The sequence below is a fragment of the Aedes albopictus genome, chromosome 2 (genome assembly GCF_035046485.1).
Source record: "Aedes albopictus strain Foshan chromosome 2, AalbF5, whole genome shotgun sequence".
NCBI classification, from domain to species: domain Eukaryota; kingdom Metazoa; phylum Arthropoda; class Insecta; order Diptera; family Culicidae; genus Aedes; species Aedes albopictus.
The window spans coordinates 292129377-292144099 of NC_085137.1; the positions used below are offsets into that span (position 1 = coordinate 292129377).

Genomic DNA, 14723 nt, shown 5'->3' on the forward strand with positions numbered 1-14723 from the left:
TTGTATGGAGAAACTTCTTGTAAGCAAAAATTCTCAGTTTTAACCAATATTAAGAAAAATGTAATTTGTGGTGAACAATGTGCACAACAAATGTAACGCCTACATTTCCTAACAGCGGGTCTCCAGTTAGCCTAGTGGTTAGGGCTATGGATCTCCAATCTGGAATCGGCGGGTTTGATACCCGGTTCCGGTCGGGAAAAATTTCTCGACTCACTGGACATAGTGTATCATTGTACTTGCCTCACAATATACAAATTCATGCAATGGCAGGCAAAGAAAGCCCTTCAATTTATAACTGTGGAAGTGCTCAAAGAACACTAAGTTGAAGCGAGGCAGGCCAAGTCTCAGTGGGGATGTCGAGCCATAAAGAAAAAGATAAAGATTTCCAGTAAATTTAGTATATTTTGCATATTTGATGCACAAATTGCGATATCTTTAAGTTTAAACTAAAATTTTACAATATTTACACAAATTATATGGTTTATTTGCCAATTTGTTCCGAAAGTAGTAGTATTCGACCGTGTTCGACATGCAACTGGTCTAGGAAGCTAGTTGAAACTCTTCTTTTTGGATGCTACCGGACTTTTTTGCGGGAATTTGCGGGGAACCAAGATAGATAGGGCCCATATAGCCGTGGCGGTAAACGCACGGGTATTCAGCATGACCATGCTGAGGGTGACGGGTTCGATTCCTGATCGGTCCAGGATCTTTTCGTAAAGGAAATTTCCTTGACTTCCTTGGGCATAGAGTATCTTCGTGCCTGCCACACGATATACGCATGCAAAATGGTCATTGGCAGAGGAAGCTCTCAGTTAATAACTGTGGAAGTGCTCATAGAGCACTAAGCTGAGAAGCAGGCTTTGTCCCAGTGAGGACGTTACGCCATGAAGAGAGAGAAGATAGAGTGATTTTAGTGCATGCGTTAATTTTACAGAACTATGTTTTACGCTGTGCTTCAATAACTATCAACACTAAGATCCATTTTTGCCATTACGACGCAAGCTCTTCATGGCTTGCGAAACAATACGCAACAAAGGTTTCGTTTCAGGTAAGACTGTGATTGTAGGTGTTTAAATCAATACCACACACTTACTCAAAGTGCAAAGTTTCGGTACATCAATTGACCACACGAATTTATGATTTTTGATAAGCTCAATTTACATATACACGCTGAAAAATCCGTTCCAATAAACGTGAACAAAATGTCACGAAAGGTGGAACCTTACACTTGCTCGAATTCGTGATTTTGTTCATGTAAATGTGGTAGATTGATCCAGCTGCCAGATGCAAAATCCCAAATCCAAGAACACAATTCACGTGTGCTATAGTTCTCTGCTCATTTCGTAACGCTTTCAAAAAATGGGAACGAAAATCGCGATGTCAAGATCTCGCACAACCATATACGTGATTTCCTTCTTGATATCGAGAACACAAGTCATGCGCGCTGTCAAAACATTCGGTTCGCGCAATGCAACGGAGTCAAAAAAAGCAAAATCGATTCATACTGTTGTGCTGAGAAGTATGTGATCTAAATTAAGTTTTTTTCTAGCAACTAGGCAATTCGTGCTTCCGATACTTGAAAAGTACTAGAATCGTGCAAAAAAAAGTGTCATCTGGAACATTGTTTGGATTTGCTGCTGTTAGCGCTGGATGGAATTATCGCTGCATGTGCTCCCCCTCATGATAGAACAGGATAAAACCATAGTTAAATCAAGGAAAATGGTAATGTATTCTTGAAAATAACTTGCAGCTGCAGAATTCGCAATGAATCCTTTTATTTATGACGTTTAAACTTCCGAAAAGCCACAAAACTAAAGTAAATCTCAGGCCTCATATGAAAATACGTACGAAAACGTAAGTATGGTGTGATAAACTAAAAAAATGAGTGTCTCTCCAATGGAAGCAGACCATGAAGTGCGTTCTAGTTGCCGTGATTTAAATCACAATTACCAGAGCACAAACATCAACAAAGTTCTTGTTGCCGTGAACAAAGTTCCTGTTTGTAGGAACTGTTGGAACAAAAATCATGACTTTATGATTCTGTTCCCGTTTATGTGCCGTTTAGGCAGGCGTTACGAATTAACTGCGGAACATGGTTCCCAACAGTTCCTAGTTCCGTGAATTTTATTCACGGTGTATATTTGCAAAGCAAAAATCAGCTAGTTCCAGAATTTGTGACTGAAGGTTGACGATTTTTAGAACGGTTTTAATAGCGTGTATATATACAGGGATAAGTTTTCGATGAAAAAATCCGCTACTCAGGTGTTTCAGATGTCCGGCATTTGGTCGAATGTCGCTTGGCCGAATTATGTTCAAAATAATTCAGGGACCCCTTTTCACAATCCAGCTGCCAATTTCATCATCATTAATTGTTCCTTTTTCCTTCCTCCAATCATTGATTATTATTTCTAGTTTTACAATTCAGGGGTTAGTTGGCGTTGAAACTTTCAATATTTTATCAGAGAATTTTCCTCCTTTTAATCATAGGCGATTATTTTGAGTTATATTGACGTGGAGAACAGTGGCACGATCGTTTCTTCTTCAGCCAAACGGCATAGAGCCAAATGGCGTTCGGCCAAATGACCCTTTCGGCCAAATGGCGTTCGGCCAAGCGGCAATCATCCAAATGACAGTCGGCTAAATGACTCGGAGCCAGTATTTGAACAATAAATAAATTACGCTCGCTCTTCGTACATATGTGCAAGTGGGATGAATATTTTTCATTTCATTTATTTAGTTCACATCAAATTCATGATAATACTGAATCAACAATTTGCCGCCATAATACTCGATTTGCAGCTGCAGATCTCCATCCTCGGTCACGCCCAACACTCGCCAGATCACGCTCCACCTGGTCCGCCCATCGTGCTCTCTGCGCTCCACGCCTTCTTGTACCAACCGGATGGTTCGCAAACACCAACTTTGCAGGGTTGTTGTCCGGCATTCTTGCAACATGCCCTGCCCACCGTATCCTTCCAGCTTTGGCCACTTTCTGGATACTGTGTTCGCCGTAAAGTGCAGCGAGCTCGTGGTTCATCCTTCTCCGCCACACACCGTTCTCCTGCACACCGCCGAAGATCGTTCTTAGCACCCGTCGCTCGAAAACTCCGAGTGCTTGCAGGTCCTCCTCGAGCATCGTCCATGTCTCGTGTCCGTAGAGAACCACCGGTCTTATTAACGTCTTGTACATGGTACATTTGGTGCGGGGGTGAATCTTTTTTGACCGCAGTTTCTTCTGGAGCCCATAGTAGGCACGACTTCCACTGATGATGCGCCTTCGTATTTCACGGCTCACGTTATTGTCAGCCGTTAGCAAGGAACCGAGGTAGACGAATTCTTCTACCACCTCGAAAGTATCCCCGTCTATCGTAACATTGCTGCCAAGGCTTGTCCTGTCTCGCTCAGTCCCACCTACCAGCATGTACTTTGTTTTAGCCGCATTCACCACCAGTCCGACCTTTGCTGCTTCACGTTTCAGGCGGGTGTACTGTTCTGCCACCGTTCCAAATGTTCTGGCAATAATATCCATGTCATCCGCAAAACAGACAAATTGGCTGGATTTCGTGAAGATCGTACCCCGGCTGTTGAGCCCGGCTCGTCGCATAACACCTTCCAGGGCGATATTGAATAGTAGGCAGGAAAGTCCATCACCTTGTCGTAGTCCCCGTCGAGATTCAAATGAACTGGATAGTTCACCCGAAATCCTTACGCTGTTCTGCACACCGTCCATCGTTGCTCTTATCAGTCTAGTCAGCTTCCCGGGAAAGCTGTTCTCGTCCATAATTTTCCATAGCTCTGTGCGGTCGATACTGTCGTATGCCGCTTTGAAGTCGATGAACAGGTGATGCGTTGGGACCTGGTATTCACGGCATTTCTGGAGGATTTGCCGTACGGTGAAGATCTGGTCCGTTGTCGACCGGCCGTCGATGAAACCGGCTTGGTAACTTCCCACGAACTCATTTACTTTAGGTGAAAGACGACGGTAGATGATCTGGGATAGCACTTTGTAGGCGGCATTCAAAACGGTGATCGCTCGAAAGTTCTCACACATTAACTTGTCGCCTTTCTTGTGGATGGGACAGATTATCCCTTCCTTCCACTCCTCCGGTAGCTGTTCGGTTTCCCAGATCTTGACTACTAACTGGTGCAGACAGGTGGCCAACTTTTCCGGGCCCATCTTGATGAGTTCTGCTGCGATACCGTCCTTACCAGCCGCTTTGTTGTTTTTGAGCTGGTGGATGGCATCCTTAACTTCCCTCAGCGTGGGAGTTGGTTCGTTCCCGTCCTCTGCTGCACTAACATAGTCGTTTTCTCCGCTGCCTTGGTCCTCCGGGCCTACATTCTCTTCGCAATTCAGGTGCTCGTCGAAGTGCTGCTTCCACCTTTCGATCACCTCACGTTTGTCCGTCAGGAGGCTCCCTTCCTTATCCCTGCATATTTCGGCTTGCGGCACGTAGCCTTTGCGGGATGCGTTGAGCTTCTGGTAGAACTTGCGTGTTTCCTGTGAACGGCACAGCAGTTCCATTTCCTCGCACTCCGCTTCTTCCAGGCGGCGCTTTTTCTCCCGGAAGAGACGGGTCTGCTGCTTCCGCTTCTGTCTGTATCGCTCCACATTCTGTCGGGTTCCATGCTGCAGCATTACCGCCCGCGCTGCATCCTTCTCCTCCAGAACCGCTCTGCACTCCTCTTCGAACCAATCGTTTCGTCGACTCCGTTCTACGTACCCGATAGTGCTCTCGGCTGCGTTGTTGATGGCTGCTTTCATTGTACTCCAGCAGTCCTCTAGAGGGGCCACATCGAGCACACCCTCGTCCGGCAACGCTGCCTCGAGATTCTGCGCGTATGCGGAGGCGACATCCGGTTGCTTCAGTCGCTCTAGATCGTACCGGGGCGGCCGCCGGTAATGTACGTTGTTAATAACGGAGAGTTTTGGGCGCAGTTTAACCATCACCAGGTAGTGATCGGAGTCGATATTAGCGCCACGATAGGTCCTGACGTCGATAATGTCGGAGAAGTGCCGTCCATCAATCAGAACGTGGTCGATTTGCGATTCCGTTTGTTGTGGTGATCTCCAGGTGTAACGATACGGGAGGCTGTGCTGGAAGAAGGTGCTACGAATGGCCATGTTCTTGGAGGCGGCGAAATCGATGAGTCGTAGGCCATTTTCGTTCGTCAGCTGGTGGGCGCTGAACTTTCCAATCGTCGGTCTGAATTCCTCCTCCTGGCCTACCTGAGCGTTTAGATCCCCTATGATGATCTTGACGTCGTGGTTTGGGCAGCGGTCGTACTCGCGTTCGAGCTGCGCGTAAAATGCGTCTTTGTCATCATCAGTGCTTCCGGAGTGAGGGCTGTGCACGTTTATTATGCTAATGTTGAAGAATCGGCCCTTGATCCTCAACCTGCACATTCTTTCGTCGATCGGCCACCAACCGATCACGCGCTTCTGCATGTCGCCCATCACTATAAAAGCTGTTCCCAGCTCACGTGTGTTGCCGCAACTCTGGTAGATGGTATGATTACCTCTAAACGTTCGCACCATAGATCCTGTCCAACACACCTCCTGCAGCGCTACGATTCCGAACCCGCGGTCCTTCAGTATATCGGCGAGTATACGGGTGCTCCCGATGAAGTTGAGAGATCTGCAGTTCCACGTACCGAGCTTCCAATCGCAAGTCCCTTTTCGTCGCTGTGGTCGTCGCCATTGGTATCGGTTCGCATTCTTCTCTTGTTGATTTTCCGGTGCTAGTCTTTTTTACGGCTGGCTCGCAGGGCCTGACACCAACCCACTAACCCAGGGAGCTGGGCTTACCTTCCCGGAAGCTACGGGTTCTGCATTGGCATTTCCTCCAACTACAGTGCTAAATAGCTAGGCTCGAGCGCCAGTCTTCGCCGGGGGTGGTGTTTTTAATGGGCGCCCAGGAGATAATATTTTACCTGAGCTTCCACCCCCTGGGATGAATATATTTGCGATAAATAGAAATATTTGATTTTCCTTGAAATATTCAAAATGCCGTATCATTGATTGGCTCAGTAGCTAAGTCGGTAAAGCACTTGTGTAGCATATAAGGGTCGTGAGTTAAAATTTCACTTGAGCTGTGGATTTGGCCCTAATTTCATTAAAAATGTATCCATCTGTACATAAGTATGTACGTTGGATTAATTTTAAATTCTTATTGATCACACGGATTGATATACTTTGCACATTGAGTAAGTGTGTGGTCTTGATTTAAAAGCTTATAATCACATTTATATCTGATACAAAATCTTCCAGAATGGTAGTTGTTTGTTGCTATGTATATTGTTTCGCAAGCCATAAAGTCATTGCGTCGTATTGGCAAGAGTAGATGATTATTGAAGCCCAGCGTGAAATATTGAAAAATTAAAGCAAGCACTAAAATCACTCTAACATGGTTTCCCGCAAACTCCCGCAAAAAAGTCCGGAAGCATTCGAAAAAGAAGAGTCCAAACTAGCATCCTAGACCGGTTGCATGTCGAATACGGTCGAATACTTCTACTTTTGGAATACATTGGCAAATAAACCGTAAAATTTGAGTAAATATTGTAAAATTTTCTTCTTAAACTTAAAAGCATCGCAATTTGTGTACCAAATAAGCAAAATATACTATATTTACTTTTCGGAAATGTATGCGTTATACTTGTTGGGCACATTTTTCACCAAAAATAACATTTTTCTAAATATTGGTTAAAATCGAGAATTTTCGCTTATAAGAAATTTCTCCATACAAAAAACGATGCAATTTTGTTACAAATCGAAAAAAATAGTCGGTATATAATCAAACATAGCCCAAATAATAATACAAATATGAAAATTGATTGATCTTAGAAAAACAACTTTTTTGACTTTTGTCGCGAAATTTTGATTTCTGGCCCATAGTGCGGCGGTACGATCTAGAGCGACTGAAGCTACCGGATGTTGCCACCGCATATGCGCAGAATCTCGAGGCAGCGTTGCCGGACGAGGATGTGCTCGATGTGGCCCCTCTAGAGGACTGCTGGAGTACAGTCATAGCAGTCATCAACAACGCAGCCGAGAGCACTATCGGGTTCGTAGAACGGAGTCGACGAAACGATTGGTTCGACGAGGAGTGCAGAGCGGTTCTGGAGGAGAAGGATGCAGCGCGGGCGGTAATGCTGCAGCATGGAACCCGACAGAATGTGGAGCGATACAGACAGAAACGGAAGCAGCAGACCCGTCTCTTCCGGGAGAAAAAGCGCCGCCTGGAAGAAGCGGAGTGCGAGGAAATGGAACTGCTGTGCCGTTCACAAGAAACGCGTAAGTTCTACCAGAAGCTCAACGCATCCCGCAAAGGCTACGTGCCGCAAGCCGAAATCTGCAGGGATAAGGATGGGAGCCTCCTGACGGACAAACGTAAGGTGATCGAAAGGTGGAAGCAGCACTTCAACGAGCACCTGAATGGCGAAAAGAATGTAGACACGGAGGACCAAGGCAGTGGAGGAAATGACTATGTTGGTGCAGCGGAGAACGGGAACGAACCAACTCCCACGCTGAGGGAAGTTAAGGATGCCATCCACCAGCTCAAAAATAACAAAGCGGCTGGTAAGGACGGTATCGCAGCAGAACTCATCAAGATGGCCCCGGAAAAGTTGGCCACCTGTCTGTATCAGTTAGTAGTCAAGATCTAGGAAACCGAACAGCTACCGGAGGAGTGGAAGGAAGGGATAATCTGTTCCATCCACAAGAAAGGCAACATGTTAATGTGTGAGAACTTTCGAGCGATCGCCATTTTGAATGCCGTCTACAAAGTGCTATCCCAGATCATCTTCCGTCGTCTTTCACCTAAAGTAAATGAGTTCGTGGGAAGTTACTAAGCCGGTTCCATCGACGGCCGGTCGACAACGGACCAGATCTTCAACGTACGGCAAATCCTCCAGAAATGCCGTGAATACCAGGCCTCTACGCACCACCTGTTCATCGACTTCAAAGCGGCATACGACAGCATCGACTGCACAGAACTATGGAAAATTATGGACGAGAACAGCTTTCCCGGGAAGCTCACCAGACTGATAAGAGAAACGATGGACGGTATGCAGAACAGCATAAGGATTTCGGGTGAACTATCCAGTTCATTCGAATCTCGACGGGGACTACGACAAGGTGATGGACCTTCCTGCCTACTATTCAACATCGCCCTGGAAGGTGTTATGCGACGAGCCGGGCTCAACAGCCGGGGAACGATCTTCACGAAATCCGGTCAATTTGTCTGTTTTGCGGATGACATGGATATTATTGCTAGAACATTTGGAACGGTGGCAGAACTGTACACCCGCCTGAAACGTGAAGCAGAAAAGGTCGGATTGGTGGTGAATGGCTAAGACAAAGTACATGCTGGTAGGTGGGACTGAGTGAGACAGGACAAGCCTTGGCAGCAATGTTACGATAGACGGGGATACTTTCGAGGTGGTAGAAGAATTCGTCCACTTCGGTTCCTTGCTAGCGGCTGACAATAACGTGAGCCGTGAAATACGAAAACGCATAATCAGTGGATGGGCTCCAGAAGAAACTGCGGTCGCAAAAGATTCACCCCCGCACCAAATGTACCGTACCGTGTACAAGACGTTAATAAGACCGGTGGTTCTCTATGGACACGAGACATGGACGATGCTCGAGGAGGACCTGCAAGCACTCGGAGTTTTCGAGCGACGGGTGCTAAGGAGAACGGTGTGCAGGAGAACGGTATGTGGCGGAGAAGGATGAACCACGAGCTCGCTGCACTTTACGGCGAACCCAGCATCCAGAAGGTGGCCAAAGCCGGAAGGATACGGTGGGCAGGGCATGTTACAAGAATGCCGGACAACAACCCTGCAAAGTTGGTGTTTGCTAACCATTCGGTTGGTATAAGAAGGCGTGGAGCGCAGAGAGCACGATGGGCGGACCAGGTGGAGCGTGATCTGGCGATTGTTGGGCGTGACCGACGTTGGAGAGCTGCAGCTGCAAATCGAGTATTACGGCGGCAAATTGTTGATTCAGTATTATCATGAATTTGATGTTAACTAAATAAATGAATGGTAAGCCGATCAATGATACCCCGTTTTACGATACCTACCAATAACAGTCGATTTGTGAGTTTTCTCATCATCATTTAGAAAGCACTGAACACAAATACAATGGCCCGCTAGTTCTCAATGGTTGGGAACCCCGACCCCGCACGAGCTGATTCGCGAGAGCGTCTACAGTGGTTGTGATAGGCACCTCGTCGTATTACCAATCATTGCAATGAGAGACCGCGACCAGTGAACTGCCCGCAGACATTGTTGCTCGTTCAACGTTATCTAAGTTATCAGTCAGTTCGGGTGCGGACCGCGGAATAGGTATATCGCTTTCTCCAGAGTTTCGGAACGCGGCGACGACGGTGCAAAAAAGTCGTGTCTAATGAAGGTGTAGAACAAATCTGCAATTCTTCGGAATCGGACCGAAGTTTGAATTTCCGTGGAAAACCAGCGATGGTGTTATTTCGTCGAACTTCGATCATTGAGTTGATTGTTTAAAAGTCAGTCGTGGCGATTCCGAATGGAGACACACAGGCTTGAACGAGAAAAAGTGATAAAGGAAGCAGTTTTTTGGCGATAAAGGTCATAGAGAAAAGGCAAATTCTGGTGCTACTACAAGACATGGATTTTTTTCTCATACTTGACTCAATTGCAGTATGAATGATCGACTCCGTGTGCGTGCAGTGGAAGCACTTCATTGAAGAGTATGCGTAGTGATGTGTAGAGACGCAGATTGAAATATATGAATTAAAAATTCTTGAATCAATGACATTGTTATATCACGATGGTGTGTACAAGTGAGGTGAAGCAAGCGAGGAGATGCAGTCAAACAGAAAGAAGTATTTAATCTATGAAGGCTGCAGTACCGAAATGGCAAATGCAAGACCTTCGTCGTCTGGGTACCTGCTGAAGAAATGAATCGTTGTGCCAAAAGTGCGTCATAAGAATGTGCAAATTACAGTCAATTGTATGCAACCAGGGTGCAGCAAAAACACATGATTTCAATTCTGAATGGGCCTGGTGCGAGTAGTTAAGTGTCGCCATCTTGCATGTATTCGCGCAAATCTCTATTCTTCCAATAGGAATCAGTCGTCAGTCTGCTCTTCTTGCATACTGATGTCGTCACAAATATTTTCTCGTACTTGTGATTTCTGTGTAGTGTGAGAAGAGGAGTGTGGAGTTGGAAAAATTTAGCTCCGTGTTTTTGCGTCCGAAAGTTAATGTTCTGCAAGTGCAAATTGGTGGAAACGATGCCGTAACGACAGACCCAATCAATATACTAACCGAGGAATAGCAGGAAATGTAAAAAAGTTCACAAAATGAATGAAAACTTCGCGGCTGCAGCTGCCGCAAAACAAATGCCAATCGAAAAGCTAGTGCGTGTTGGATATTACGAACTTGACAAAACCATCGGAAAAGGAAACTTTGCTGTGGTGAAACTGGCATCAAATGTGATAACAAACTCAAAGGTAATGAAATGAGCTGAAATCAGTCGGGCCTGAGGGCTCAAAAGTAGTTTTTTATCAATTTCTATTTGAATCAAGTTGGATTTTGACAAGCAGCCATTATTGTGCGAAACATCAATTTCGAATCCCGATAGTGCATATCGCGCTCACAAACACATCAAGACAGACACACATTCTCGGTTTCGAACATTGAATGTCAAACTTGTGTTTTGATTCATCGTGTTGGGAATTAGCACCTTTATCCATAAGCACAGGTGGATTCGCTATGAAATATGTAAACATTTACATTTGATATTTTTTCAGGCTGTATTTGCCAATGGGTACGATTGGATTTTATTAGATTAAGTTTGCTATGATTTTGCACGAGCCATAAGACTTAGTTCAATCTAGAATGGTTGTTGGGGATGCTATGGATTAGTGTACTGAAACTTTACCAAATACCAAATGCTTGCAAGTTTGAGTATTATTAGCATTATTGTAAGTTTTATTTACAATTTTTTAACATTATGAAAACGATGCGACAGCACTGCAAAGAAAAATCATTTTAGTTTTAAACAACAATCATGTATGTAGGTTTCGTTTATTGAAAGAATCAGGGAAAGAGTGGATAACTGACACTGAGGAAGATTACTAGTGGTAGTCTTAATACGCGTATCTGTCAAAGGATATGCAATTAGGGTGGAATTAAAAGGTACGAAACTGATTACACTCATTTGAAAACGATATTCTGCTTAGAGGGTTCGAAAAGTCGGTACAAGATATTGAAAGATAGTTGTCACCTTAATTCATATCATATTTTTAGTTCTGTAATTAACATATTGTTTTGTTGTTTCTACTAGTAGCAATCTGTCGATGAAACTAACATATTATTGTGTTTGAATCAAACAGCTACATTCGATGTTGTTGAACTAAACATAGTTTGATTGTATTAAAATTTGGGTTGTTTATATTTGTTGAATTACTTTCTGTCCTGAGCACCCAAACCCATGGTGGAGCAGAAGGCTGAATTTGAAGATCCCCATCCTGGGCGATTACCCGCCGTCACCTTGACCTGTGACTAGGTCAATTTCTGTCGGCTTTCTTTATTATTTTTTGTTGAGGCAGCGCTGCCATGAGCTTCTAGGCCTGCCTCTACTGCGCTGTTCTGTTAAATTCCAATCTAACGCTTGTTTGCAGATTTCTTTTCCTTCTCTTCGTAGAGTATGGCCAACCCCCTCCACTTTTGCACTCGAATTTCTGTAGCTAAATACTTTTGATGACATCGACGATGGAGCTCAACGTTGCAGCTGTTGAGTGTGCTCCACTGATACAATCCAAGCTTCACTGGCAAAGGCGTCAACTAATCTAAATGCTTTTCCGTACTTGTCTTAAATTTCCGAAAGCAGTCCTCTCCTTTTTGATCCGTGCATCTACGTTGATCTTGGTGCCTGCCGTCAGCCGCCATTCGTCTAAACAAGATATTGAATGCTTTCAACATTCTCAATTGCTTGCCCGTAAAACTGGAAGGATTGACCGTGTTTACAAACAACGATTTGCTCCACACGTTTTCGAGATTGAGACGGTCGAAAGCTTTTTTGTAATCAATGAATAACAGGTAGAGAGTTTCTTGGAATCCATTGATTTGCTTCAAAATGGTACGGAACGTGACAATATGGTCCACACAGGATCGTCCGGCACGAAATCCTACTTGCTGCCGTCGGAGAGTTTCGTCAATCTTCTCCTGTATCCGGTTAAGGATCACTTTGCTTAGGACTTAGGAACGATACATAGTTCCATGATGTCCCGCCTATTATCGCAGTCAGCTCACCTTTTTTGGGCACCTTCACTAAGACGCCTTGCATCCAGTCGAGCGGAAATTTCGCGGTTTCCCATATGTTGCACTTTAATTGATGCAGCAGTTGTGCGGATACTACGGGGTCAGATTAGAACATCTCGGCTAATCTGCGATCGACCCCCGGAGCTTTGTTCGATTTCATGCTACGGATGGATGTTTCTATTTCCTGCACTGATGGAGCTTCGGTGTGACAACACGGGTAACGCGTCGACCCTTGGCGGATCATGCTGAGGTATTGCTAGCGTGACCGACACTTGAAATAGGTTTCCAAAGTGCTCGAAACAGCGCTTCAACTTGTCAGCCAGGTCGATCAATAACTGTCCAGACGTGTTTTTCACGGGCATCGTAGTATTCATATTAGTCCCACTAAGGCGACGTGAGACATCGTAGAGGAGACGGATGTCACCGGTATTTGCGGCTTCCTCACCTTCGTCGGCTAGGGAGTCCGTCCACGCTCTTTTGTTCCGCCTACATGAGCACTTAACTTCCTTCACGAGAGCCGGATAGCGCTGACGGGCTACGGCTTTGGCTCCTCGTGTTTTCGCTCGCTCTATCGCGGTTTTGGCGTTTTTTGCTCCTCTATCTTCCTCATCTCTGGACGAACATTTGAAAAGGGCCTATCTGTTTTTTGTGAACAAACATGTTTTTGTCTCTGTAGGGCCCATCTGCATCCACCCACGCACATCAACACCCTTAACAGATAGCTTGAAGAACACTCTTTCTGATAAGGGTGTTGATGTGCGTGGGTGGATGCAGATGGGCCCTACAGAGACAAAAACATGTTTGTTTACGCAAAGCAGATAGGCCCTTTTCAAATGTTCGTCCAGATCTGTGATCCACTGCTTTCTCCGGGTGCGTAGCTCACCCAAATTTTTCTCGCCTGTGACGATGAGGGCATTCCTGATGACGCTCCGTTGATCTTCTACGCTTCCATCTTCTGGAATATTCGCAGCACGGTTCTCTAGCTCCTCGACGAAGGACTTTTACAGCGCAGCGTCTTCTTGTCGGCGTTTGTTGAATCGGCACCCGATTTTCTCCTCCTGTCGATGGACCCTCACAATGCACAGTCGGATCTCGCCGATTAGGAGATTATGATCGGACGCAATGTCGGCGCTACGTTTGTTCCGCACTTCAAGAAGGCTTCATTTCCATTTTCGGCTGTTACAGATGTCGATTTGCATTTCCGTGACGCCATCATGAGAAACGAAGGTCATTTTGTACACTGGTCGATGTGGAAAGAGCCATCCCTCAATCACCATGTCATTGTTGGCAGAAAACTGTCGCTTATGAGGATCTTGATATAACCTTTTAGAATCTTTTTCACGGCAGAATTCAGTAGACTGTTAAAATTCTCTTTGTCTTACATTTCGACAACATCGGGTGGCACGAAACATTAATTCATGGTAAGATTTCGAACCCGTGTTCTGAATCAAACCACAATTATCCTCTCATCAATAGGTTTCCACTTCATGAGCGTGAGCGCTGAACAGAAAAACTAACTCCACGGTGACGAGGAACGTGTTCGCTTCGAAGCGAATAGCAATATTTGACCCGATGTCAATCTTTGTTCTTCAAAGCTTGGTCAATGCACTCCGCTCAGTCCTAGGCTCTCAAGTTTCATAGGGCAAGCCATCCCAAGTAACAGAATGTCACAGAAGAGTCAAGGCAGCGTAGATTTTGGTTGCGCAAATGTCACTAAGACATACTTCTGGCATAAATGCTTATGTGTTATAAGTAAAGCTCAACCAAAACCTGCGCTGCCGCGATAATGATATTAGTGTTTATTAGGTCATTGACTAGTACCAGTTTACCCGGCTGTGCTATTCTTAGTACATTCTATGTTTCAATTTTTGTCCGATGTTTCGCGTTAAAGTCGTTGTCGTTAACTCAGTTTGTAACCCTTCAGTTTCGGTTTCTGTTATATATTTTTTTGGTTTCGGGAACATGATTGTTGGCCTAAGGTCCCCTCTCCACCGTGGTGGACTGCCAACATAGGTATAGCTTCCGGTGGAGAAGCATTTCATACTCAGCCGCTATATGCCGGAACAAACGCTGTTCGAGTCGCACCTCCTTGGTGAACAGACGCTTGGGACGTACCTCCTCAATCTAGCTGAAGTCAGAAAGACAGCAGTGTCCATGCTGCACTTTGAGCTAAGCACACATCTCTTAGCTGGTAGTCTTCGGCGATGATTGGCTCATGGAAGCATGAGGTAGGAACTTGTGACGAGGACCAGGGCTATGCACACACTGCGTTATGCAATCACACCAACAGAAGGCGCAAGTATTAAAAGTCAAACGTGAAGAAAAACGACGCGCATGCCAGTAGTGGTTGTGAAGCTCAAAACTTAAAAGATTTAAAATGATTGTTAAAAGTGTGGTCGAAGGAAAGTTGA

General features: G+C 45.2%; 1 protein-coding gene across 2 annotated transcripts in view; it reads left to right on the forward strand.

Annotated features, from left to right (window-relative positions):
* The first annotated feature begins 9244 nt into the window (after positions 1-9244).
* The window catches only part of LOC109423725 (serine/threonine-protein kinase SIK3), a 38915-nt gene continuing 33436 nt past the window's right edge, over positions 9245-14723 (forward strand). For both annotated transcript variants that reach the window (XM_019698712.3, XM_019698713.3), the window contains exon 1: positions 9245-10499. In XM_019698712.3, the coding sequence (XP_019554257.3) occupies positions 10350-10499 (150 nt within the window). In that variant the 5' untranslated portion in view covers positions 9245-10349. The remainder of the gene's footprint in view (positions 10500-14723) is intronic.